The 26,707-nt window shown below is 47.5% G+C and overlaps 1 protein-coding gene across 3 annotated transcripts in view; it reads right to left on the bottom strand.

Moving 5' to 3' along the window:
- LOC134411525 (solute carrier family 2, facilitated glucose transporter member 1) overlaps positions 1-26,442 on the bottom strand; it is a 47,220-nt gene extending 20,778 nt beyond the window's left edge. Inside the window, exon 1 of one of the 3 annotated variants that reach the window (XM_063145369.1) lies at positions 26,381-26,442. In XM_063145369.1, coding sequence (XP_063001439.1) covers positions 26,381-26,398 — 18 coding nt within the window. In that variant the 5' untranslated portion in view covers positions 26,399-26,442. Of the gene's footprint in view, positions 1-15,976; positions 15,998-26,380 lie in introns of those variants that run through there. The other 2 variants (XM_063145368.1, XM_063145370.1) reach the window with 2 other exon arrangements.
- Positions 26,443-26,707: the final 265 nt, after the last annotated feature.

Raw genomic sequence — 26,707 nt, 5'->3', positions numbered from 1 at the left:
GCATCGCAAGGGATTACTGACCTATTGTAAGTCATAGAATCATAGAATAGCAGAGTTGGAAGGGGCCTACAAGGCCAGAGAGTCCAACCCCCTGCTCATTGCAGGAATCCACCTTAAAGCATCCCTGACAGATGGTTGTCCAGCTCGTAACCCAATTCTCTTAACCCAATTCTCTTTCCAAAGTTTTTTTTGGGGCCTAGAAAAAACATTAAGTCCATACCATTGCTGCCGCTGGGTATTTTTTCAGTTTTTTGCTACTTTTTGTTGGCTTGTTTTGTCTTGGAAATTGTCTGTATCTTTTTTATTATTATTATTTTGGCATTATATCATTATCATCATCATCATCATCATCATTTCTATACTGCCCCATAGCTGAGGCTCCCTGGGCAGTTTAAACAGATTAAAAACATTAAAATACAGAATAGAAAGGTTTTTTAAAAATAAAAATAAAATAAAATTACATAAGACACACAAGCAAACAGTATACACGGAGACAACATATATCTAAAAACAACTTTGAGCAACCAGCCATGACCATGGTTTGCTATCATTTGACTTCCTGACTGTTAGAGCAATACGACAATGGAATCAGTTGCCTGGTGAGGTTGTGGGCTCTCCCACACTAGAGGCCTTCAAGAGGCAGCTGGACAACCATCTGTCAGGGATGCTTTAGGGTGGATTCCTGCATTGAGCAGGGGGGTGGACTCGATGGCCTTGTAGGCCCCTTCCAACTCTGCTATTCTATGATTCTATGACTTCTTTATCCTTATTTATTTATTTATTTATTTATTGCATTTCTATACTGCCCTATATAGGGTGACCATATGGAAAGGAGGACAGGGTTCCTGTATCTTTAACAGTTGTATTGAAAAGGGAATTTCAGCAGGTGGCCTTTGTATGCATGCAGCACCTGGTGAAATTCGCTCTTCATCACAAGAGTTCAAGCTGCAGGAGCTATATTAGTGTGACCAGATGCAAAAGAGGGCAGGGCACCTGCAGCTTTAACTGTTGTGATGAAGAGGGCGTTTCCCCAGGTTCTCCATATATACAAATGGCACCTGCTGAAATTCCCTTTTTTATGCAACTGTTAAAGATACAGGAGCCCTGTCCTCTTTTTCATATGGTCACCCTAGCCCTATAGCTGAAGCTCTCTGCACGGTTCATCCTTAGTGGCCTCATGTATGTTCTGTAGGATGGAAAAGGGTGGGACAGATTTTCTTTTTAAATTCATTCATTAAAAACAGTTCACTTGGGGCATCAGGTTCCAAAGCGGGATAGGAAGAAAACAGGCCCCTGTTGTGATTCATGATGAACAAAGACAAAATTTACCCCGCTGAAGTTCAACCCTCAGCTTTTCGGCACAGCGCTTTCCCAACCTCCTTTCTGCCTAAGCCAAAGCAACAATCGGGGTCTTGTTTGGGCCGGAGAGGGTCAAGAAAGGCCGCTGCGTTTGGACGCCTGCCTGAGCATTCACGGACAGAAGGGCTCCGGCAGCCCTACCGCGGCCATTATGGGAAAACGAAATGGGGATCTGATTTTTGCAGGCCAACCTAAGCTGCTTTGGGACATTCTCATGACCCCCAAAGCCCCTTTCTCCCAAGCCCGTCACAGTCACGCTTTGTCCCGGGAGTGGGACACAGTAGGCCTTTGGTCAGCTAATCCCAGACGGTATCTTTTGATTTAAAGAGAGAAGGATTCCACAGGTATGCAGCTACATGGATCAAATGTAGGTAGCAGGACAAAACCAAAATAATGCGGCAGGGTCTTGCTATTTACTGTTTTACTCTGTACAGCACCATGTACACTGATGGTGCTATATAAATAAATTAATAATAATAATAATAATAATAATAATAATAATAATAATAATAGTCATAATAATAAATCCCCCTAGGGACAAGTCCTGCAGCAAAGGAGATTGTCAGAACAGGGGGCTGATGTTACCGTTTCCTCATTTAGCTGCCAACCAAGCAAGAAGGAAAGATCTCCTGCGGACTTGTCTTTCCTGATCTCAAAGGCACACCTGCAGCCCTATGACTCTGGCAGCGGTTCACAGAAAATCTAGCACAACAGGACCAAAGACACTGTCCCTACATATCGCGATTGAAACTTTTAAAGAAAGAGTTGTTAGTTTAAAAAGGGGGGGGGGAGCTGAGCACCATTTGGAGGTCTCTGCCAGAACAAGAGAACTTGGAAATTTGAATGTATGAGAGGTGGTGTAACATAACTACTAAGGGTGTGATTCGATGGATGTTTAGACAGGAAAAGATCCTACAATCCTATGCATGTTTAGACCGTCCTACAATCCCATGCACACTTAGACAGAAAAAGATCCCACAATCCTAGGCATGTTTCAACAGAAAAAGGTACTGCAGTCCTAGGCATGTTCAGACCGGGGGGGAGGGGGGGGAGTCCTAAAACACTTGGCATGTTTAGATTGAAAAAGGTCCTGCAATCCTAGGCATGTTTAGACAGAATAATGTCCTATAATCCTGTGCTTGTTTAGACAGTGGGGGAAATTGTACAACAACCAGCATTGCACCTTAAGAGACTAGGGGCTTTGCTAGACCTACCTTAAAATCCGGGCGTGTGGAGGGGCGAGCCCGCGCTACAACTAGCGCAGCCTGTCGTTCTAATACACACGTCAGACACGACGGGCTAAAGGAAAACCCCGGCATGTCCGCCATTTTTTAATTTTTAAAGGGCTGGGTGCACAGGAGCGCACGAGTGCCAAAGGTAAGTTGTTTTTTAAAAAAGTTTCCCCCACTCTCCCCGATCTCCCCCCCCCCCCGGCTGCGATCTCTACCCCTGCCCCGTGCGCGGCTTCTCCTGGCTACGCACGAGTAAGCCGCGTAGCTGGGAAAAGCCACAGAACGGGCTAGACCTTCCATGGTCCCGGGACTGCGGAAATACCGGGCCAAAAGTGGAGCCCGTTAACCCAGGGCAAGGGAGGGTTGACCCCGGGATCCCCTGTGCATCATCTGGACACACAGGGGCAAGCCTGGGTATCAGCCCAGGCTAAACCCTGGTCTAGCAAAGCCCTGAGATACAAATTAGGAACACCCTGGTTAAAATCTCACCTTCCCCCAGCAGTTGTAACTTACACCTCCTGCCACCACCACCCACCATGAACCACTTGGTGCTCCAGCTTAATTTGTTCTTGTTCTGCAAATCACAACTCATTTTAATAACACTTTCTTTTTCTTGAGCGCCTGCAACATCCAAGAAACCAGCCCTGCGTTAGGAAAATCACACGCCTGAGGAAAGAGACCGCTTAGGAAGCTGTTCCTTTGCCATGTTATGAAAATGACAGGGCGCCCAGTCTGTCCCTGTTCAAAATGGCCTCAAGCTCCGTCAGGAAAGAAGAAACATCAAGTGTAGGGCTAAGTTTGCATATTCGGATATACCAGTCTTGAAAGGCCTGCATTGGTTGCCAGTTGTTTTCTGGGCTCAAGTCATGGACCTATCGCCGGATTGGAGTCCACCAGGAGAAGAGCCTTCAGCATGGTGGCCCCTTCTCTGTGGAACTCCCTGCCCCTGGAGGTCAGGTGAGAGCCAACACTGCGTTCGTTTTGGCACCTCCTGAAAACAGCTCTTTTCCAAGAAGCCTCCGTTGATTCCACAGCCATGGTTTAATTGACCCTGTTATATTGAGCCTGTTCAGACAACACGCTAAGCCATGGTTAGGCCACTCACAGCTTAATGGTTGCTGCCTTTTGCAGCAAATGGTTAATGAGTGTGTTTAAAACGTAGTTATGTAGCCACCATGGTTAGGAAGGGTTCACACGACACACTAAACCAGAGCTTTCCAAACTGTGTGTCATGACACGTTAGTGTGTCGGCTGCAATGTGTAGGTGTGTCGCACGAACGTAACGAGAAACATATATGTTTCATTCATACTGACAGAATTATTGAGCAATTCTTATATGCACGTTTATTTATTTATTTATTTATTTATTACATTTCTATACCGCCCAATAGCCGGAGCTCTCTGGGCGGTTCTACATCTGTAATGTAATGTGTTCAATTGTATGGTGTTTGATTGGAGTGCTGGTTGTTATACTGTAATAAACTTATTCATTCATTCTTGTGTTGGCTAGAACTTCCAATGAGAACTAGAGGTGAAGATATATTTAGAACTTTAGATTGCTTCATGAAAGAAAATAATTTGCAGTGGTTAAATTGTGTAGGAATATGTACAGATGGCACACTCTCAATGGTTGGTTCAACAAAAGGTTTTATAGCTTTAGCAAAGAAAGAGAATGAAAATATTATAATTACTCATTGCTTTTTACATCGCAAGGCACTAGTCGTGCAAACCACTGGAAAAGAATTAAGAAAAGTTATGGACAAAGTGGTTCAAATGGACAACTACATTAAAAGTAGACCTCTTAAATCAAGATTATTTGCTCATTGTGAAGAAATGGGGTCACTCATAAATGACAACGATCTTTCCTCTTCTGCTGCTCCCAGACTGTGGAATGGCCTGCCGGAGGAGATTCATCAACTTGACAGTCTTTTAGAATTTAAAAAAGCAATAAAGACTGATCTATTCCGGCAGGCCTATCCAGTGAAATTTTAGAATGTTTTCAGGATGTTTTAATCAAGTATGGTATGTTTTGATTTGTTTTAATGTGTATTTTATATCATGTTTTTATACTGTTTGTTTTACACTTTGAATTGTTTTAGTTTTTGTGAACCGCCCAGGGAGCTTTGGCTATTGGGCGGTATAAAAATGCAATAATTATCATCATCATCATCATCTTGGAAATGTATGTTATTATCTTACAAATCATATATTTTAAAAAATATAAATGAAAGGTTTTCATGACATACATTGTATCCCCATACATTTCGTTATTACAATTTATGTATGTGTCCTATCTCTTATAAGGGGTTAATTTCACCTCTGGTTTGCTAGTAAAACTGAATTACTGTGTCGCAAAATGATGCATGTCTAAAAAGTGTGTCACCAACATGAAAAGTTTGGAAAGCTCTGCACTAAGCCATAATGTTTAGCTCAATATGCTTAAACACTGTGGCTTAGATCTCGTCTGATCAGGGTCATTGTATCATGGTCATTGTATCATTGAAAGAACTGGGCATGTTTAGCCTGGAGAAGAGAAGATTGAGGGGAGACATGAGAGCACTCTTCATATACTTAAAAGGTTGTCACACACAGGAGGGCCAGGATCTCTTCTCGATCCTCCCAGAGTGCAGGACACGGAATAACGGGCTCAAGTTAAAGGAAGCTAGATTCCAGCTGGACATCAGGAAAAACTTCCTGACTGTTAGAGCAGTACGACAATGGAATCAGTTGCCTGGTGAGGTTGTGGGCTCTCCCACACTAGAGGCCTGCAAGAGGCAGCTGGACAACCCTCTGTCAGGGATGCTTTAGGGTGGATTCCTGCACTGAGCAGGGGGTTGGTCTCGATGGCCTTGTAGGCCCCTTCCAACTCTGCGATTCTATGATTCTATGTTTGTATCATTTCATCTCTCAATTTATTTTTGCGTCTTTTTCATCCTTTTACCTTTGCATCATTTTACCTCTCATTCATTGTTCTGGAGTCTGCTTAGACGTGGAGGGGTATACAAATATTGTAAATAAATCAAAATTTTCACTTTTCAAGCCCTAAATTTCTTAGGGTCTGGCTATCTGAGGGACGGCTTGTCTACTTCTGAACCCGCCCAGGTTTTATGTTTCGAAGGAGAGGCCCTTCGGAGGGTAACATTCCCCACAGAGGCTGTTTTGTGGAGCGTGCATGAAAGAGCATTCTCCTGCGTTGCTCCCAAACCATGGAATGCACTCCCTCGAGAACTACAAAAGAAAGAGAGCTTGGATGGAAAGGTGGGGAGGGTAAAAAAGTAACAAACAAATAAATAAGATTTCCCTTAAAATCTGTTCAGATTTGGGTAACTGGAACATATTTTGTGTGTTACAACTTGCCAAACAGGTACACTGGGCGACTTCCAGTCTAACCTACCTCACAGGGTTGTTGTGAGAATAAAATGGAGAGAAGGAGGGTCATGTCAACTTCCCTGGTCTGGACTGATGATGGGGCAGCATCCTTCACCGCACTGAATGGCAGCAGGGTAGGTTAAGGACTTCAGGGCAGATAATTTGATATACAGCTGCCGCCTCCCAGCATATGCTGCCTGAAGCAACTGTCTCACTCCACCTAATGGTAGGGCTGGACCCGCAGGCAAGCCATATGCATGCTTGGGAGAAAATCCCACTGAATACAGTGGGGCTTACTTCTAAGTAAACGTGCATAGGATTGGAGTGCACGAGTTCCCGTTTACTCTTGTACTACATATAAATGCTTCTTGCAGTGCAATCTTGTTTACTCAGTTGATAAATATTGTGGCAAGAGATTATACATTGCATTGGGGAGCTATAATGTAGATACTGGAAGAAGCATTAAAATTGTTCTGAAATGGGTAGAACTAGGCTGTGCTACACTTCATTCTGGGGCAGTTTCTTTCTTCGAATAAAATTCCCCACGTTTATCAAGCCTAGATAAAATACGGGCCCACAGAAATCACCAGCTAGCTATGTTTGTGTTAGGGTGACATGGCAAAAAACTAAACGCCTTTGTAAGAAATTCTTCCACCAGCCTCCACTGATGGAGGTCCTGGCAAGATGGATGCCAGGCGCGACACTTTGTGAGGTGACTTGGGCAAGGGGCCCGGAGAAGCATGGCCACCGTGCGTGTTGCTTCCAGGGCCTTCACTAGACCTACCGGTCTAGTGGGACGGAGGGGTGAAGATCTCGTGATATTTTTACGTGATATTTTATCGCGAGATCTCCCCCTCTGTTCACACGCGGCACGCAACGACCTCAGAGGGAGAGGCGTCACGCCCGCCATTTTGTTTTTTCCCCTTAAACAAGAAGATGTGCACGAGCGCTCATGCGCAAATGATAAGGGTTTTCTAAAGAAACACACAAATATTTTCCTCACTCCCCCCATCCCAGCCCCGATGGGCGCAGTGCTCTTGAGGAGCTCTGCACCCCGTGCACAGGTCCTGGCTCCTTGCGAGGAACCACGACTCCCGGCCACACATTCCGTGGTCTTGGGCTCAGCACGGGACCACAGAAAAACCGGGCTCAAAGGGTAAGGCGAGATGATCCCAGGGATCGCCCCAGGATTTTGCCCCGTCTAGAAACATAGAATCATAGAATAGCAGAGTTGGAAGGCGCCTACAAGGCCATCGAGTCCAACCCCCTGCTCAATGCAGGAATCTACCTTAAAGCATCCCTGACAGATGACTGTCCAGCTGCCTCTTGAAGGCCTCTAGTGTGGGAGAGCCCACAACCTCCCTAGGTAACTGGTTCCATTGTTGTACTGCTCTAACAGTCAGGAAGTTTTTCCTGATGTCCAGCTGGAATCTAGCTTCCTGTCACTTGAGCCCGTTATTCCGTGTCCTGCACTCTGGGAGGATCGAGAAGAGATCCTGGCCCTCCTCTGTGTGAAAACCTTTTAAGTATTTGAAGAGTGCTCTCTTGTCTCCCCTCAATCTTCTCTTCTCCAGGCTAAACATGCCCAGTTCTTTCAGTCTCTCTTCATAGGGCTTTGTTTCCAGACCCCTGATCATCCTGGTTGCCCTCCTCTGAACACGCTCCAGCTTGTCTGCGTCCTTCTTGAAGTCTGGAGCCCAGAACTGGACGCAATACTCTAGATGAGGCCTAACCATGGCTGAATAGAGAGGAACCAGTACCTCACATGATTTGGAAGCTATACTTCTATTAATGCAGCCCAAAATAGCATTTGCCTTTCTAGCTATGGTCCAGGCCTGGTTTTGAGGTAAAGTAATTTGTGGTGTCGTTGCAAGAGAAAGAGATGCAGGAGGAAATGTGAAGTTGAGTTTTCTCTCTCTCCCCTTGCAAACACAAGAGTTCTGAGCCAGAAGTGAGGATTTTGCAGGTCCGCGTATTAACTGATTTATCACAACCTCTTCATCCAGCCCACGAGATCATCGGGATAACTGACAACGTAAAATCACGGAGAGAGATTAGGGGGAAGAGATGCCAAATTGATTCTCCGACAACGTTGGTTCCGGCACCAAAGTTATCTTAAGGCGACGTTAAAAACACGTGGATGGGGTGATCGGAATCGGAACCAAAAAGGCACAGCGGGAGACCTTCCATTTCCTCTTCCTTTTGGAATCTCACAGCTGCCTCTATTTGCTCCAAATCCGAAGGAATGCCAGTCTTAGCTGCCTTTCCAATACACAGGGCTGGTGTCCGGGGTTGGCCTGGTTGGGCATGTTCCGAGACCAGTGGTAACGCAGGGGGGGCATGGACACTTCCCGGCCCTGCTGCTGCTCCTTGCTGTTCACCTAAGCAGAGCAAGGACACCGAGCGGTACCCTTTCCTTGCAACGCGAAGTGAACGGGCAACGGGAACGGAAGTGAGGAGGAGGTAGGCCACCCTGGCACAGAGGGCATTTTGCTGTAACGGCCCTCCGAAACCGGGAACCAGCGCTTCCAGTACAACCAGAACTTGAACATTTCTGTCAGGATTATCCTTGTAGCTTTAAAGGTGGGACATTAAACCTGGCGTTTAACGTCATGTGTTGTTTGGACCTTAGTTATCTGGCATCTCCGAATGGTGTTCTGCCACTTCCTGTTTCCTGTCTGGGCCAATCCCAAGATGTCTACGGAGAGGTAGCATGGGTTTTGTTGGTCTTCCTGGCCTCTCTCTCATCAGAGTCACACACAGACAGGTCACTTCAGCACCGCCCAGCCGCCTCATGAAGAAAGCAGATGTCCAGACGTCATAAAAACCGTGCCACCGAGGCAAAGAGCGAGGCCAGCACGACCCCACCTGGGCGAAGGGCGTGAGAACCGTCCCGCTGGGTCGGGCCAAAGTCTCCTGTGAAGTACCCAGGAACAGAGGACGGTTGGGCCTTCCTCTGCCCTGGTTTTGGTTCCTTCCAATCAACTTCTGCTGAGGCAACCAAGGCAAAGAATGTGCTGCAACAAAGACACCCCAGAAATGCACTCTGGGAGGTTGCCCGTCGCATCTCTGCACTGCTCTGGGCATGCCACTTTCCCATGAGGAGGTACAGAACGGGTATTCCTGTGGAACCACAATTCTGAGGTGCATAATCCTCTCTCTCCCCCACACCCTAGCAACCCCCCCCCCTTTTTTTTTGCATGCGCCGTGAACCGCGAACTGTGGCTGGTCATTAAGGAAAGGCTTCCTGGAACAACGACGTTTTCAGGAGGCGCCAAAAGGAATACAAAGTTGGCAGCTGCCTGACCTCTAGAGGCAGGGAGTTCCATAGGAGGGGGGCCACCACGCTGAAGGCTCTTCCCCTGGTGGACTCCAGTTGGGGGATGGGTCTATGTGGAACCATCAGGAGCAGGCCCTCGGATCACCTCAGTGACCGGGCAGGTTGGTAAGGGAGAAGGCCGTGCTCTCTCAGGTATCCTGGTCCCAAGTTCTTCAGGGCTTTGTACACAAGGACAAGAACCTTAAACCTGGCCCGGGAGCAAATCTAGTGTAAGTCCGCCTGGGTTCTCTGCCTTATAAAATGGCCCACCTCAGCAGGCTGTGAGTGAGGATGAATCCAGCCAGGAAGACGAGGCAATTGGGACGTGAAGAGTGTTCTTTTCTTTTAAGTGATACAATGGTTAAAAAAGAAAGAAAGAAAGAAAGAAAGAAAGAAAGAAAGAAAGAAAGAAAGAAAGAAAGAAACCCTGCCCCACCCCAAAAACTGGCTGACAGCCCGCTGTCCTGGCTTTCGCAGAAAAATATGCAAGGAACAGATCCAGCGACAAACAACACACCCAAGGAACTGCATATTTCCCCCCTCGTGGGTTTCTTCTCTAGTCATGTTTCACCATCCATGCGCCATCGCCTTATCCACTTCCTATGACTAAGTTTTCTGAAAGCACAAAACTCCAACTCACAAAGCTGATGATAAAAATAAAAAAAAATCGAGCTGATTTTTGTGGGGAGAGGAGAAGAGGACAAGTGGCAAAATGGCCTCTGCCGTTGCTCCTGCCTGGGTCTTGGAACCCTCCATCTATGGCAGCCTTCCTCAACCTGGGGCGCTCCAGATGTGTTGGACTGCATCTCCCAGAATGCCCCAGCCAGCTGGCTGGGGCATTCTGGGAGTTGTAGTCCAACACATCTGGAGCGCCCCAGGTTGAGGAAGGCTGATCTATGGGGACAAACGAACAAACATGATATTCTTTCCTCTGGTTGTGCCGGACAGATGTTCAGCCACATTCATGGCAAGCAGGGAACATTCCTGCCGCCGCGTGACGTTTGAAATTCACAACGGGTTTGGAGACTTCACAGGGTCTTGACTACACACAGCGGCCTTAGAAAGCCAGCTGCCCCTGGACTGTTTTAGAGATGGTGGAACTGAGGCTGGGAAATGGCAACTTGCCTCCAGCCATGCAGTGAGCGCACGTGTGAGTTGAGCCTTGCGGTCTCGTGCGACTAATTGAAGCCTGTCTCTCATCAGGGCCGGCCCTACCATGACGAAGAATGAGGTGAGTGCGTCGGGCGGCAGGTGCTGGCGAGGGCCCTCTCTGTTGGAAGACAGAGTTGTGTACGCCACATGGCCTTCCCTGACCCACCCCCTAAACTACTCTGCTGCCCTCAGGTGCAACGGGGGATTGAATTTAAGTCAAATTCAACACCCAGCCCAGTTTACTGCTGTACATGGAGAGGAGAGGGAGGTAACTACCTTTGCCTCAGGCAGCAAAATATCCATGTGCCCTGTACTTCCGAAATATGCACCAATGCTGTTCACAGAGCCTTTGCAACACAGGGGGATAAATCTAAGTTAAACATCAGGGAGAATTCCCCAGCTGCTTGGGTAGAGCAGAACTGAAATCACTTCCTTTTGAGGTTTTCTGTCGGAAAGAATGAACCGCGATGTTTTAGGAGAAGAGGTATCAAGCCTTGGTCCCAAGATGGTCCCAACGGATTCCCCTCCAACTTCATCATGGGACCCGCTAATAACCCACCGCAATTTATCTGGTGGAAACTACCCTGGTGCCAAGATTGCATCTTGGGTACAAGCTTTGATGCGGGAAGGGAAGAAGTTGGCTTGTGGAGTAACAAAACCTGCCAGCCGCTCAAGACTCCGTCAAGGTGTAGCACAGGCCGTGGCCAGCCAGCCATCTGTCTCGTTTCTTGTTGTGTAAAGTTATTTACCCCATCACATGCCCAGGGCTTTGCAAAAGACGTAAGACGGCACAGAGCCGGCCCCGCCTGACAAAGCTTATGATGCCGGATTAGACAACGACGAGAAAGCACCAGGGTAGTGGAGAGAAATGCACGGCTCTCTGGCAACCGGGCGGACCCGGGTTCAAATCTCGCCTCTGCCAGGAGAAGACTCAGTGGCTTTCGGTCACATGCGATCACTCAGACCTCCGTTTGCAATATGGGGGAGACAGAGCTACCTAGGGGAGGCTGGTGGCTCCGAGGTCAGTGGGGTGGTGAATCCGCTCCAGGTCCTTTAGAGTTCTGACTGAAACCCGGAGCGGATTCACCGCCCCACTGACCTCGGAGCCACCTGACTCCACTGAATCCAACCCTTGCCAAAACTGAGCAACAACATGTTTACGAGTCCCTGATTTTCCTACACCGTTTCTTCCTTCAAGGGTCCTTTCGACACCTAAGGATTATCCCAGGAAAATGGAGGGATCGTCCCTGCCTGCTCCTGGGATCCCGTGTGTGTGTCATTTGGATGCACAGGGATGATCCGGGGGGGGGGGGGGAAGGAAGGTGTAGAAACAGCCATAGAATCAGAGCAGGAGTGCACTTGGAGGCCATCTAGCCCCCCCCCCCCCCCCAGCTGGAGCAAACCCAGAGACGCTTGTCTGGGTTGTGCTTGAAATTTTTCAGCCAGGCTGAGCGCACCACCTCCCTCGGTCATTGGTTCCACTGTCAAACTGCTCTCACCACCCAGATGTTCCTCCTAATGCTCAACCAAAATGTACCCTGTTGGAGCTTACGCCTACTGGGTCTAATCCTGCCACCTGAAACAGCAGTGAACTGATCTTTGCCCTCTTCTGTGTGGCAGTTCTTCAGGTATTTGATGTGCTCTCACGTCTCCAATTCTTCTGATTTCCAGGCTAAACATGCCCTGTTTTTTCTATCTTGATTCACAGGGCTTATTTTCCACACCCCTCCCCATTTTCGTTGCCCTGCTCTAAACTTGGTTCCAATTCGTCTACATCCCGGAACAGGACGCAAGACTCCAGATAAGGCCTGCCTAGTGCAGAATCAAGTGGCATTTTCCGTTTTGCAACACCAATACACACACACTTTTTACGTCAGACTTTCCCGTTGCTTTCCAGCTCTGTTGGGACTACAACTCCTATGTGCACCACAGCCTGCATTAGGGGATGATGGAAAGCGCTGGGTCAGGGAAGGCTGCTTTCAATCTTTAAAAAAATCTCCTGGATGCTAGAACCTTTGCTGAACAGAACTGTGATGCAGGTATTCTTTGGGCATCGCTTTTCCTAGAAGATCAGTGATGATAAAGGAATATTCTGCACTGGAATTCCCAAACATGCACAGACATGATCTCCGTAACCCTTACGAACACCCCTTTAAGGTGGGCTAGTATTGCCTCCACCATCCTACAAACGGAGGGTGGGAGAGTTAAGAAGCTTTTGTAAACCGCCCAGAGAGCTTCGGCTATGGGGCGGTCTATAAACGCAATAAAATAAATAAATAAGAAAGAAAGAAAGAAAGAGCGTTTTTTAGGATGCCAAGCAGGTTCACAGCTGAAGCGACATTTCAGCCACGCCGCTCCCTCCAAAGTTACTCTTTTAGAAACGTAAAGGATGTTATTTCAGCTTCAGATTGCACTGGCTGGAGATGGGGGGGGAGATGGGGAGGGGGGCTTATTTTTAAAGCTGTTAACCAGCGAACCTTACTTAACTGGAAGAAAATGCGCTTTCCTTTGTTTTGGCAATAGGGAAGGGAGAGAGGCTAAGAAAAGAGGATTAGAAGGGGGAGAAATTTCGCTTCAACGCCCTCCCCCCCACATGGAAATTAACTCCCTCCTCCCCTTGAAATGCGCCATGCCTCATGCGCAACGTCCGTGCTACGTGTCCCAGCTCATTCCTGCCTGCAGATGACTCACCACCCTGAACAGAGCTTCTGATCTGCCCCCCCCTTTGCACTAACTGGACCCCCACACACACACATGCGCCTGTAAGCTCTCGACCTTAGTTCTCAGGCTGCTAGGGGCTCGTCACCCCTGCAGCCAATCAAAATGGCGATCCAGCGCATGGGCAACCCATCTTTCCTAAGCCAAAGCATGATGTTCACCTTCCGCCTATATTCAGTGGACTCTTTCTCCCTCGCTGCAGACAGACCCACAGACCCACACGCGGGCGCATAGGGGAGGCGCTTGCACACGATCACGCAGGCAACTTCTTCTCCAATAGAGGGGCTGGCAGAGGAGAAAGCGGCAGGAAGACAATGCTGACCTGGTAATCGGACAAGCAGCGGTCAGCGGTCAGGGCCCCCGACCTCCTTTGGAACAAACTGAGCCCCCATCAGAAAAAAATAAAGAAAAGAATGCCCCCCCAGCCCTGTGGCTCTCCCTTGAATACTTATTTTTATTTATTTATTTATTTATTTATTACATTTATGTACCGCCCCATAGCCGAAGCTCTCTGGGCAGTTTACAAAAGTTAAAAACAGTGAACATTAAAAACAAATATACAAAAATTTAAAAGCATAAAAACAACAATAGCACTTAAAACAACCATTCTGGGGTCAGTTTTTTTTAAAAAAAAAAACTCAGCATATGTTGTGGACTGCCTGGGAGAGAAAAGTCTTAACCCGGCGCCGAAAAGATAACAGCGTTGGCGCCAGATGAGCCTCGTCGGGGAGATTGTTCCCAAATTGGGGGGCCACCACTGAAAAGGCCCTGTCCTTTGTTGCCATCCTCTGAGCTTCCCTCGGAGTAGGCACTCGGAGGAGGACCTTAGATGTTGAGCACAGCGTACGGGTAGGTTCATGTCAGGAGAGGCGTTCCATCAGGTATTGCGGTCCCAAGCCATGTAGGGCTTTATAGGTTAAAACCAGCACCTTGAATTGGGCTCGGAAACGTATAGGCAGCCAATGCAAACGGACTTAACTCTACTTCCCACTGGCCACCCCCACTCCCAAAATTCAGTGCATTAAAAAAAATGTGGTGGCGAAGGAGAAATCCTAAATCACTTTTGCATCTGGGAGAATTCGGTCAACGTAGCACAAGCCGAACGACACCACGGACCGATGAGACGCGTCAAATGCAAACCGTGTTGAAGCCAGCCAGCCAGCTTTCAAGTCACACAGAATTATGGTTCACACGACCTGCTAAGCCATAACGTTTCGCTCAAAACGCTTAACCACCGTGGCTTAGCGTGTCGTCTGATCAGGGTCACAGTTAAACTGATGATTACAGTTCAGGCTAGGACTGGTGAGACCTGAGTTCAAATGCTTAGTCAGGCGGGAAGAGGACTGGGCCAGTCACTATCTCTCAGTCTAGCCTACCTCGCAGGGTGGTTGTGACTTGAAAATGGGTAAAGGAAGCAAGGATACTATTCTGAGCTCTTCAGTGGCAGACAACAGCATCATTTAGCTTTCCACAAGCTAACAGGTTATAGATTTTTTTGGGACTACAACTCCCATCATCCCAGACCATTGTACTTGCTGGCTGGGGCTGACATATGGAGGACATCAGGTTGGATAAATAAGTAGAAAATTATCCTATACCTGGCATATCTGGTATAAATTTGCCTCTTTATGTATAATACAGCAAAAGCAAAGGAATTTGAGCCTCCTCTCATCTTCCTTGCCTGGGGATGTACATCAAATACCTACCCTATTTCTTCGATTCTAAGACGCACTTTTCCCCCATATAAATATCTCTAAAAATGGGGTGCGTCTTAGAATCCCGGTTGTGTCTTAGGGTTTTTTTTTCTGTTGGTGGTACTGAAATTAGTGTGTGTCTTACAATCGATGGCGTCTTACAATCGAAGAAATACGGTATTACGTTTTGCCAACTATCAGAGTTGCCAACTAACCAAAAAAGAGGCAATTCCACCAGCTCTTCTGCGTTTAATAGTAGGGATGCTTTTCACAGCTCAGTGCATTACCACTTCCTAAATATCTCCAGTTGAAATTGTTATAGCAATCTACTGACTGGAAAGCAGCAAACCTTCCCTGAACAAATCAGGTTGCTGCGAAAGGCGTAGCAACAGGGGCCAGTAAAAAAAGTTGGCAACCCTAATCTCCAATCGGACTGCCGTTTCAGATTTCAGTGGCGGAGGAGGGATTTCAGTATCAAGAGGGAGAAATTGCTCAACAGGGTTCAACGGCCGGCTTTTGGATTCTTCCAGAATAAATTGCGCTTCAAAAGAAAGAGAGTGGTTTACGAATATTTGCTTTGGTGCGCTTTCTGCGCTTGATAGAATTGCAGCAATGTTATCACCGCTGGTCAAGTCAAGGACATGAGTGTTCAGCATGAATAGCATTCCTAGCGCACAAGGCCAGATACGACAGTGACCCTCAATAGTGTGCACTCAGGGCAGTCTTAGGCCTGTCTACTCAGAAGTAAGCATTGCCTGGAAATGTAGGTTCTCCTGTGGAACAAACACATCTCTTCTGAAACTGATTGGGGGACAGGTAAGGGTCCTTTCGGAAATAAACAAAACACCACCTTTCAATCTCCAGCTCATCACTGCATTTCATCAAAGTTTTTCTCCCCCCCATATTTACTTCTCTGCCTAAAACAGTCTTGTAAACTTAGCTCCAACTCAGAAGTGCCTGTGGGGGCTTTTGTGAACCTAAAGACACACCGTTGGGTGGAAAAAACCCAGAAAACGCCCCCGCCTGTCGAGTGCAATTGTTTTGAAAGAGGCACAGGATCTGTGGAGCCAAGGGGAATCCTAGAATGGCAAGGACAGGTCACGATAACAAATAATTTCATCAATATTTATCACCAGCATCCTTCTCAACAATGATCCTGGACCACTCCCACCAGCCCGGGCTCTTCCGGCGTGTCCTTTCTCAAGGAGATCAAAGTTTGCTCCATTGTGCGTTGGGGCTCTTTGATGAAGGAGCAAAGAAAAAGGGGAAAAAACCAAAGAAAACGCAGCTGGCCGTCTTCAAAAATTGTTGTTTTTAATCCTATCAGTTTCCTAAACTTTTGCTTTTAGGATGGGAGAAGGAAACGGAGCGCGGCTGAGCACCGTTCCGACGGAGAGGTCTTTCCTTCCTCGCCACATCGTGTGTGCGCAGTGGTGTGCTCCTAGCTGTCACGTCCCACGTCCCAGTTCCAAATCCACACCTTGTGAGTGACTGTACACAGTCAGCTCTGGCATCGTTCCGGCTCGGCTCCCAACCACCACCCCGCCTCTTCTCTGGCTGGTCAATTTCGAGACCGTGTCATTTGATTTGCAACCCGGGTGACGCAACGACGGGGTGAAATCACGCGCGGCCGTCTCCGCGCAATCATTAAAAAACGGGGAGGAAAGGATTTAAGGAGGCTCTCGTCCAATGTAAAGCAGGCAGAAGACTCTTGACCCAGAAAACGCGACTCACACATGCATTCGTCGCCTCAGTTGCCCTCAGATGTGGGCCGGGCCTTCGCACGGTCTCGTCTTCTGTCTTCGCTAGAGACAAAACAAACCGTTTGCGGTTTCAGATGCCAGAATCAAAGCACGAACGGAGCTTGGAGCTCCGTTTGAAAAAACAAAGGAATCAGAGACCTGGATAAACGGGCCCCCGTGTGTCTCCTCTGGCAACCGAATTTGGGGGAGGGTGTGGAGGGGAGGGGTTGAATTTAGCGGAAGCCACGTCCATCAGAGGTAGGGCTCCTAACAGAAGTAGTCCATGTACAACGGCCAGAGTGGTGAGGAGCTTCCTGGCCATCAGAATACGAGCCAGCAAACAAAACTGATGAGAAAAAAGCATTTCATAAAATTTTAAAAGGAGGCAGTCCTTAAGACACGCTGAGAGGCAGTATGGGGTAGTGGTTAGAGCAATTTATGAGAGCCAGTGTGGCGTAGTGGCTAGAGTGTTGGACTGGGAGTCGGGAAAGCTGGGTTCTAGTCCCCACTTGGTCATGGGAGCTCACTGGGTGACTCTGGGCCAGTCACAGACTCTCAGCCCAACCCACCTCACAGGGTTGTTGTTGTGAGGATAGAAATGGAGAGGAGGAGGATTATGTATGCCGCCTTGGGTTCCTTGGAGGAAAAAAAGCAGGGTATAAATGCAGTCAATCAATTTCCCCAACCTCGTGGTTTCCAGATGTGTTAGACGACAATTCCCATCATCTCCAGCCAATGGCCATGCTGACTGGGGGAGACGGCCTGACACATTAGAGCACCAGACTAAGGAGGCTCGGGTTCAATTCTTCACTCAGCCGTGAACCCTCAGTCCAGTCACTCTCTCTTAAAAACATGAGCCCTGCTGGACCAGCCTATGGGCCCATCCAACCAAGTATCCTGCTTCCAACGGTGGTCAGCCAAATCCTTCCAGGAAGCTGAGAAGTGGAGCACAAAGGTGGTTGCCCAGCTCTGTTTAGTATTCAAAGGTACACTGCCTTTGAACCTGGAGGGTCTATCCACCTTCTGTGCATAATTTCATAAATCTCCTCTATCGTATCCCCCCCCTTAGCTGCCTTCTTTCTAAACCAAGTACCCCCAAACTCAGTTGCTTTTCCTCACACGGAAGACTTCAGGCTGAAGAATTTCTGCCCTTTTTCTGTTCGTTCTGTCCCGTTGGCAAGGGATGACCAAAAAGGGACAGGAGACGCAACTCCGTTCTAATCTACAATCTGGTCTCTGGAGAAAATGGCTCTCGAGAAATCCAGTAAACCGACGTGTAGAACGATCCACATTAGCTAGCAGCAGAAATAATATTCCAATCGCAAGCGTAGACGTTATTTTAGTACAACGGTTGTTCCCCTCTGTAAGCTGAAATATCGGAGACAATTTTGAAATGCCTAGCAATTCATTCGCAAAAACTATTATTAAACATCTCCCTGTTTTGTCGCGGGGAAGGATTTCTATAAACATCACAGGGCTGTATTTTCCTAGATAGACGAGGAATTGAAAAACAGATAATTCTGACATTTGAGTTTCAAAAACTACTTTTGGAGAAAAATCAAATTACACACACTCAATCTGGGTACTCATTAAGATATGCGCACACACCCAAGATGCCGAAATTCCTCCCAAAATCTGGAGTTAACTCTGAATTTTACGTCGCTATCAAACCTGAAAGTCAGGTACATATTTTTTCTTTCTGCTTTTATTTTTAAAAGTTGGGTTCAAGAGAATTTGTTAACAGATACTCGTATTCAAAACACACACACACACAAATACATGCATCATATGGATGCAATATTATTGTAGAAATATGTCTAGCGTTTACACTATATTTATGGCAGGGATATTTATAGGTTTATAAGTTAACCCTCCAGGCATTCAGGGAAAGAACAAAGTTTACTTGTCTGAAATAAAATAGTACTCCCTAGTGGCTAAATAAATGTATCTAGTGTTTAAATATATTTTTCATATTTATTTTTTAAAGATACCGTATTTATATTTAGTATACGATATTATACTTGTAATTTGGCTTGTGTGTGTGTGTGTGATATACATATAGAGAGAGAGGGAGAGAGAGTAATAAGGTGGAAAACATTAAAATGAGAGAGCCAATGTGGTGTAGTGGCTAGAGTGTCGGACTGGGAGCTGGGAGAACTGGGTTCTAATCCCCACTGGGAGATCTGGGTTCTAATCCCCACTCAGCCATGGAAACCTACTCGATGACTTAGGCCTCATCTAGAGTATTGCGTCCAGTTCTGGGCTCCACAATTCAAGAAGGATGCAGACAAGCTGGAGCGTGTTCAGAAGAGGGCAACCAGGATGATCAGAGGTCTAGAAACAAAGCCCTATGAAGAGAGACTGAAAGAACTGGGCATGTTTAGCCTGGAGAAGAGAAGATTGAGGGGAGACATGATAGCACTCTTCAAATACTTAAAAGGTTGTCACACAGAGGAGGGCCAGGATCTCTTCTCAATCCTCCCAGAGTGCAGGACACGGAATAACGGGCTCAAGTTAAAGGAAGCCAGATTCCGGCTGGACATCAGGAAAAACTTCCTGACTGTTAGAGCAGTGCGACAATGGAATCAGCTACCTAGGGAGGTTGTGGGCTCTCCCACACTGGAGGCCTTCAAGAGGCAGCTGGACAACCATCTGTCAGGGATGCTTTAAGGTGGCTTCCTGCATTGAGCAGGGGGTTGGACTCGATGGCCTTGTAGGCCCCTTCCAACTCTGCTATTCTATGATTCTATGATTCTATGACTTTGGGCCCAGTCACAGACTCTCAGCCCAACCCACCTCACAGGGTTGTTGTTGTGAGGATAAAATGGAGAAGAGGAGGAGGATTACGTACACTGCCTTGGGTTCCTTGGAGGAAAAAAGGCGGGATATAAGTGCAATAATAAAATAAAATGAAATGAAAATATATATTTTTTTAAGTTCACTGTAAGCACTGAGAGGAATTTTAAATATAGAAATAATTTAATTATTAACAATTTAATTATTCCGAATTAAATTAAGTAAGTTAAATCATTAAATCATTTCTGAATTTGAATATTTTAGAAATATATTAGACAAAGATTTAACAGTTTTAAAGAAAGAAAGAAAACTCCCAAACGTTTGCACTTTGGAGAGCACCTTTACAGTTCTGACTGAAACCTGAAACGGATTCACCGCCCCGGGATACTGGAGCCACCAGCTACCACTGGTTATAGGATTGTACTGTGCGCTTAAGAACATTTTTCACAGTGAAGGGGTTCCCCCCACCAAAAAAACCACACAGTTGTATTTTTCTGAGGAAAGCTATCCATCCCTCAAAACTCAACGGTTTCATAACATTATTAAACAACAGAACGAAAACCACAACAGTTTTCAAGTTGTAAATAACTCCCCCGTCCCCCCAGAAACATATATTAAAATGCCAATGGATGGTGTGTGTTTTTTACTGTTTATTTTTGTATGTTTTAATATCACTGAATTTGGGGATTTGAAGGTGCAGGATATAAATGCATTAAAGTAAGAAAGGAAACAATTAAACAGATGTGGCACAGAAACACAGAGGTCTGTTTATAAACTCATGGAAGGAAGGGAAATTAAAATGAAAGCCATACATGCTAATTCATATGCTGTTGGATTTAGGGCACTGGAAAATTTCAGGTTCCAGACTTCCTCGTCCCAACTTGGTACCGCCCAGATGTTTCAGACAACTTCCATCACCTCGGCCCATTGACAGTGGGGACGATGGGAACTACAGTAATTAAAAATAATGCAAGGAGCACTCCGCAAATCAAAAAGTCTATATAAGAAATAAATCACAGCCATATGTGCCATAAATGTCCTCTTTCGCTGGTGGCCAGAATGTGTACCAGCCTTCCTCAACCTGGGGCGCTCCAGATGTGTTGGACTACAACTCTCAGAATGCCCCAGCCTCACAGCGCAAAGTTAAATTAGGGAATTCACTTCCACAAGATGTAGTGATGGCCACCAATTTGGATGGCTTTATCATAGAATCATAGAATAGTAGAGTTGGAAGGGGCCTATAAGGCCATCAAGTCCAACCCCCTGCTCCATGCAGGAATCCACCTCAAAGCATCCCTGACAGATGGTTGTCCAGCTGCCTCTTGAAGGCCTCTAGTGTGGGAGAGCCCCCACCACCTCCCTAGGGAACTGGTTCCATTGTTGTACAGTTTTTCCTGACGTCCAGATGGAATCTGGCTTCCTGTCACTTGAGCCCGTTATTCCGTGTCCTGTACTCTGGGATGATCAAGGGGTTGGATAAATTCCTGGAGGAGAAGGCTATTAGTGGCTACTAGCCCTGATGGTTATGTGCTATCTCCAGTATCCAAGGCAGTAAGCCGGTGTGCGCCAGTTGCTGGGGAACATGGGCGGAAGGGTGCTGTTACACCACGTCCTGCTTTGTGGTCCCTGGTCGGCCACTGTGCGAACAGAGTGCTGGACTAGATGGACCCTCGGTCTCATCCAGCAGGGCTCTTCTTATGTTCTCATCTTCAGTTCAATGGGATTCCCTTCTAGGCAAGCGTGGCAGAAAAGAGATCTCTAGATGTTTTGAACTTCAATTACCAGCGTTCCTGACCACTGGTCATGCTAGCAGGGGCTTCTGGGAGCTGCAGTCCTAAACCATCTGGAGATCTACCTTCTTCCCACTCCAACATATAGGATTGCAGACAGTGCAATCCTATACACATCAAATCAGAAATATGTAAGATTATCGTCATTTCCCATCATATGTACTGTTCATTTTTTTAAAAAAGAAAAAGAAAAAAAAGCAGACCAGATATCCGTATATTTATTCACTTGCAAGTTGCGTCTATATAAGCCCCTTTCAAAAGCTGATAATATCATTAGGTCCTCAATGCATTGCATTATGAGAGGTGTGGATTTGTCCTTCCAATGTGATAATATAGTCTTTTAGCTACCATAAGGGCTCTGAACTACGTAATGTATGGGTTGCTTTTTCGTTTTCATGATGTATTTTCTGTTCTGTTTTGTTGATATTCACAATGGGGGGAAAATAAAGGGGAAAAAATCAGGAATAGGTTCCATTGAGTTCGATGGGGCTTACTCCCAGGCTAAGAAGGCATAGGATTGCACTCTAAATACGTCTTATTTCCACGTGTTAGAGAGCAATCCTACAAGAGAGACACATGATGGAGGAACTTTAAAGCACCGGATCTGGACTCAGCCGTTCTTACAGCTGACCCACGGGCGTTAAAGTCATTGATTTATGTGGGCCGACACCAAGTCTGGCAAAGTCTAGCTCTGACCCAAAGTAACCAATAACTGGGTCCTATTATACATATTTATTCAGAACCGTGCAATCCTGTAGAATCTATTCAGAAGTAACACCCATTGAGTTAAGTGTGCATCACATGGTGCCCAAAGACAGCGGATTCAGGAGGGTTTCTTCCCACGTAAGCAAGCACAAGACTGCAGCCCAAGCCTACAATCCGAGATCCGCTTACTGGGGAGGGACACACTGGGACATTCTTCCAAGTAACTGCTATAGGCGGATGGCTCCGAAGCCTGTGGGGCCGTGAATCCGCTCCGGGTTTCAGTCAGAACTGTAAAGGAGCAATCCAAGATGCAGATGCACCTTGACTCGCAACTTTAGAGGTCTGATTGGTTCTGACTGAAACCTGGAGCGGATTCACAGCCCCACAGACATCGGAGCCACCACTGTTTATGGGATTTTACTTTGCACTTAAAACCCTACACATCAGAAGTGCAAAACCTTTTTCTTCCAAAAGGCCAAATCCTATTTTGCAGAATTTTTCAGAGGCCGCATTCTTGGTGAGCACAGCCAAAGGAAAAAGGGTGACGAATAAATAAATAAAATAATAATAATAATAATAATAATAACAACGAGTAACTTTTTGCTTAAAACTCCTCCTGCCATTAGTTATTTCGACATTTTATAATGGGGGGGGGGAGTGCAGAAAACCCAAGAATCTCCCCTCAAACAATTGACGGCATAGGATCAGGTTTGCACAGCTGCAATCATCAGTACGCTTACTTTGGAGTAAGCCCAAACAAGCATGGTACGACTTCCGTCTGGGTAAACATGCATAGGATTGCTCTGTATGGCTGAAAGTACGCACAACGGATACAATACTTGAGGATTTAATTCCTGATCTACACCATTCCCATATAGAGCAAGGGATCAGGGGTCAATTTTAGGACCCCAAAAGGTCATAAAATTGTTGACAGGTGCCAAATTCTCCTCCTCCCTCCATAAAAAAAACCCCCAGTCTCATTTTTGGTTTCTGAACCTGGGGCCGTTTCTTCCCAGGATTAGCTGGCGAGACATTGCAATCCCTGGGCTCTGAAAATTGCCCACTTCATTTTATGTATGATTGCGAAGGACCAGTTTTCCGCAAACCGCCATCCTGTGTCCTCTGGGCCTTAAAGTGCAACCCCAGACCTGTTCATATGGAAGTAAGGCCATCTGAAGCCAGTGGGATTTGCTTTCACGTCAAATGCGCCCAGGATCAGGCTGCCTCAGTCTGTACGCCCAGTTGGATCCAGGACGAAGTCAGCCCAGTTTGTCTGCAGCCAGTCAGATGCATTAATTCCAGATGCTGCCTGCGGCATGCAACTGGCGCACCTGGAATAATGCCGTTTAAAAGGGATTAAATCAGCCCAAATCTCATCTCTCCAGCTTTGAAAACCTGCTGTGGCTCTAACCCCATTCTACAAAGTCTCTGTTAAAGCAGCTCTAAGTCTAGAAGGTGAATAGGATGTAGGTCAGCCTTCTTGACGGCTTCCTTCCTAGCCTCTTGGGTTCAAATTTATGACATTTCGATCCCAGCATGGAGTTCAAGGCAGATAAAAGGAAGTAATTATTCACACAGCGCAGAGTTAAACGATGGAACTCACTACCACAAGATGTAGTGATGGCCACCAACTTGGATGGCTTTAAAAAGGGATTGGATAAATTTCTGTAGCAGAAGGGTTCAAACACTTGAAAGGTTGTCACACAGAGGAGGGCCAGGATCTCTTCTCCATCCACCCAGAGTGCAGGACACGGAATAATGGGCTCAAGTTAAAGGAAGCCAGATTCCAGCTGGACATCAGGAAAAACTTCCAGACTGTTAGAGCAGTACGACAATGGAATCAGTTACCTAGGGAGGTTGTGGGCTCTCCCACACTAGAGGCCTTCAAGAGGCAGCTAGACGACCATCTGTCATGGATGCTTTGAGATGGATCCCTGCATTGAGCAGGGGGTTGGACTCGATGGCCTTAGAGGTCTCTTCCAACTCTACTATTCTATGATTCCATGATTCTATCTGAGGCAGTAAGCCTGTGTGCACCAGTTGTTGGGGAACATGGGTGGGAGGATGCTGTTGCACCGTGTCCTGCTTTGTTGGTCCCTGGCCGATGGCTGGTTGGCCACTGTGTGAACAGAGTGCTGGACTAGATGGACCCTTGGTCTGATCCAGCATCAGGGCTCTTCTGATGTTCTTAATGTGCCCTTCACTATTTTATCTTCACAACAGCCCTTTGAGGTAGATCAAACTGAGAGACCGTGATCAGCCTGACGGCGCAGTTCGCCAACTGGGGATAGGAACCCCGGCTTCTCCAGTGCTAATGCGGAACTCTAACCTCTATCTCACATTCCCCGGGTACCTTTGGGCCTGCTAGTTTCACTCTGCCTAACTCATCTTGCACGGTGGTTGGAGCAGTCTAATGGAATGACCCCCACGTAAACCCACACACCAACGGCCTTGGAGGGAGGACGGGATGCAAACGTTTTAAATTAAAAACAAAAACGCCCTTTAAAAATAAATGGACACAGGCGCCACGGACTCCAACATCTGAATCAGAGTAATAATAAAAGTCACCCTCCCCCGCCCCACCCCAGCCAGCTAAGGGTCTGCAAACTTTATACAGTCTTCCAGCGAATCACAGCATTCAAGGCTCTCAAGATTACTCCGGAGTAAGTTGGTTTAGCAATATTTGCAGCGGCCAAAGGGCACGCCGTTTTTATGGCAGGATGTTCCAGGAACATACATTAACAGACATATCTTTCTTTGCTCATACACACACGCAATGAATAATGGCCCACACACCAGATAACGTATTTAAGACAGGAATGCCGGATCGAGACTGCTGGTATCTGAAACACAACTTTTCCAGACTCTTTTCAGCCGGTTGTCAGAGAGGGATTTTTTCTTACAGAAAAAAAAAATCATAAGAATGAGATACCCGTGAGCGTGTCCAACGCGACGCTCACGTGTTTTGCATGCCAACATAACATTTCCAAGCCTGCAATCTTCTGCCGGCTTTCTTGGGAGGAAGCCTACTTCACCTAACGGGTCTGACTTTGGAGTAGGATTGTGGTGTCCCCCGAGGAAAACATAACACACCAAAACCGAAGCAAAGATTGGAGCCAGCTATTTTCCTGGGGAGGCCGTACCCCCCCCCCCTTAAGGCAACAACCAACTAATGACGCACACGCACACGCGCCACCAACTGGAGGCTGGAAAAATTCCATTCTGCTTTACAAACCGGATCTGAATTTTGGGTTTTATGCACACTAGTCACTTAAGCTCTGTGTGTGTGTGTGTGTGTGTGTATGGGCGGGGGGGGGGGTGATTTCAGGATGCAGGTGTGGAAATGCAGAAATGGAAATTCACCGTCCAAGTGTTCATCCTAAAGGCGTCGCAAAATCTTTCGCTGTTTTGCACCCTTCAAACGGCACGTTGCCTCTGTAAATTAATTTCCTTATCGCCCTCTTCACTCTGATCTACATCCCCAATTCAAACAGGAGGCTTTTGAACTGAAACCGACTCTACGACCTAATTGATCCGCTGCTTCCACTTTAGGCCGAATACGTCTTTCTCTGGCGGGACGTACACTTTTGCAATCCATAGATAATCAATAACTCCCCCCCCAAGTAACCATTCCCCCCCCTTTCTACTTTTAAGGCAAGCAAAAGCAGACTCCCGTTGATTTCCCACGTGGAGAATTCAGTTTGCAGCACCCCAACCACACCGTGCCCCATTGATCCTAATTTGGGGGGGGGGGGGGAGGGTCGCCTGGAAGTGAACGGCTGCAGCAATTAAGTTATCGATCCAACAGAAATCAATGTCACCGATCCGCTCCTGATAAGTCTTCTAAGCGAAAAATGACATCTACAGATTTACCCCATAAGGGTTTTAGAATTAGGGTTGTTGTTGTTTTTTAGGGGAGGGGAGTTGGGGGGACGCAATTAAGTTATCGATCCAACAGAAATCAATGGCACCGATAGACTTCTAAGCGAAAACGACGTCTACGGATTTCCCCTATAAGGGTTTTAGAATTAGTTTTGTTGTTGGGGGGACGGGACCCAATTAAGTTATCGATCCGTCAGAAATCAATGGGATTGATCTGCTCCGGGGAGCTTTTTTATTAAAACTGACATCTATTGATTTTCCCCATGAAGGTTTTAGGGTTAGGTTGGGGTTTTTTGGGGGGGGGGGGCGAATCGGCGGAAACTTCACGACTTCCCCAGACGCCCTTGCCTCCCTGGAGAGTATTATGGGTTGCCCCACATACAACGCTGGTGGAGCCATGTTGGACGGAGAGGCGACGGGGAGAAACAAAGACCGGGGTGGGGTGGGGAGCGGGGGGGGGACGACACCCCCACCCCCACCCCACCCCTCCCACCCCCCGTGCCGGCCGGCCCCTGGAAAGGCAGGAGCCGGGCGCGAGGCCTTCCCGGCGGCGCCACACGAGGGAGCCGCGGAGGCCAGAGGCGGCGCTCCGGGGGAGGCTGCACGCGGCCGAGGCGCTCACCTTGCCGCCGGAGTCCATGGCGGGGCCGCCGCGCCGTCTCTCCGCCTCCTCCTGCTCCGCGGCCGCGGCCCGGCCGGCTGCGTCCCTCCCTCCCTGGCGTCGGGGCTGCTCTCCTCCGGGCGGCCTCTCCGGAGCTCGGCGCGCGCGAAGCCCCAAGTCTCCGCCGGGCCGCGCGCGCCAAAGGGGTTAAGTTGCGCCCCCGCGGGTGTGTGGCGCGCAGCTCCGCCGCCCATTGGCTCGGCCGCCCGGGAGGTGTGTCGGGGGTGTGCTGCGCGGCGGCGGCGGCCGGGACGAGCCCCCCTCTCCGCCCGCCCTCCCCTCGCCGGC

This window comes from Elgaria multicarinata, chromosome 20 (assembly GCF_023053635.1).
Source record: "Elgaria multicarinata webbii isolate HBS135686 ecotype San Diego chromosome 20, rElgMul1.1.pri, whole genome shotgun sequence".
Classification (NCBI taxonomy): Eukaryota; Metazoa; Chordata; class Lepidosauria; order Squamata; family Anguidae; genus Elgaria; species Elgaria multicarinata.
The sequence above is the reverse complement of the archived record's forward strand: the minus strand, read 5'-3'. Positions and strand labels throughout refer to the sequence as shown.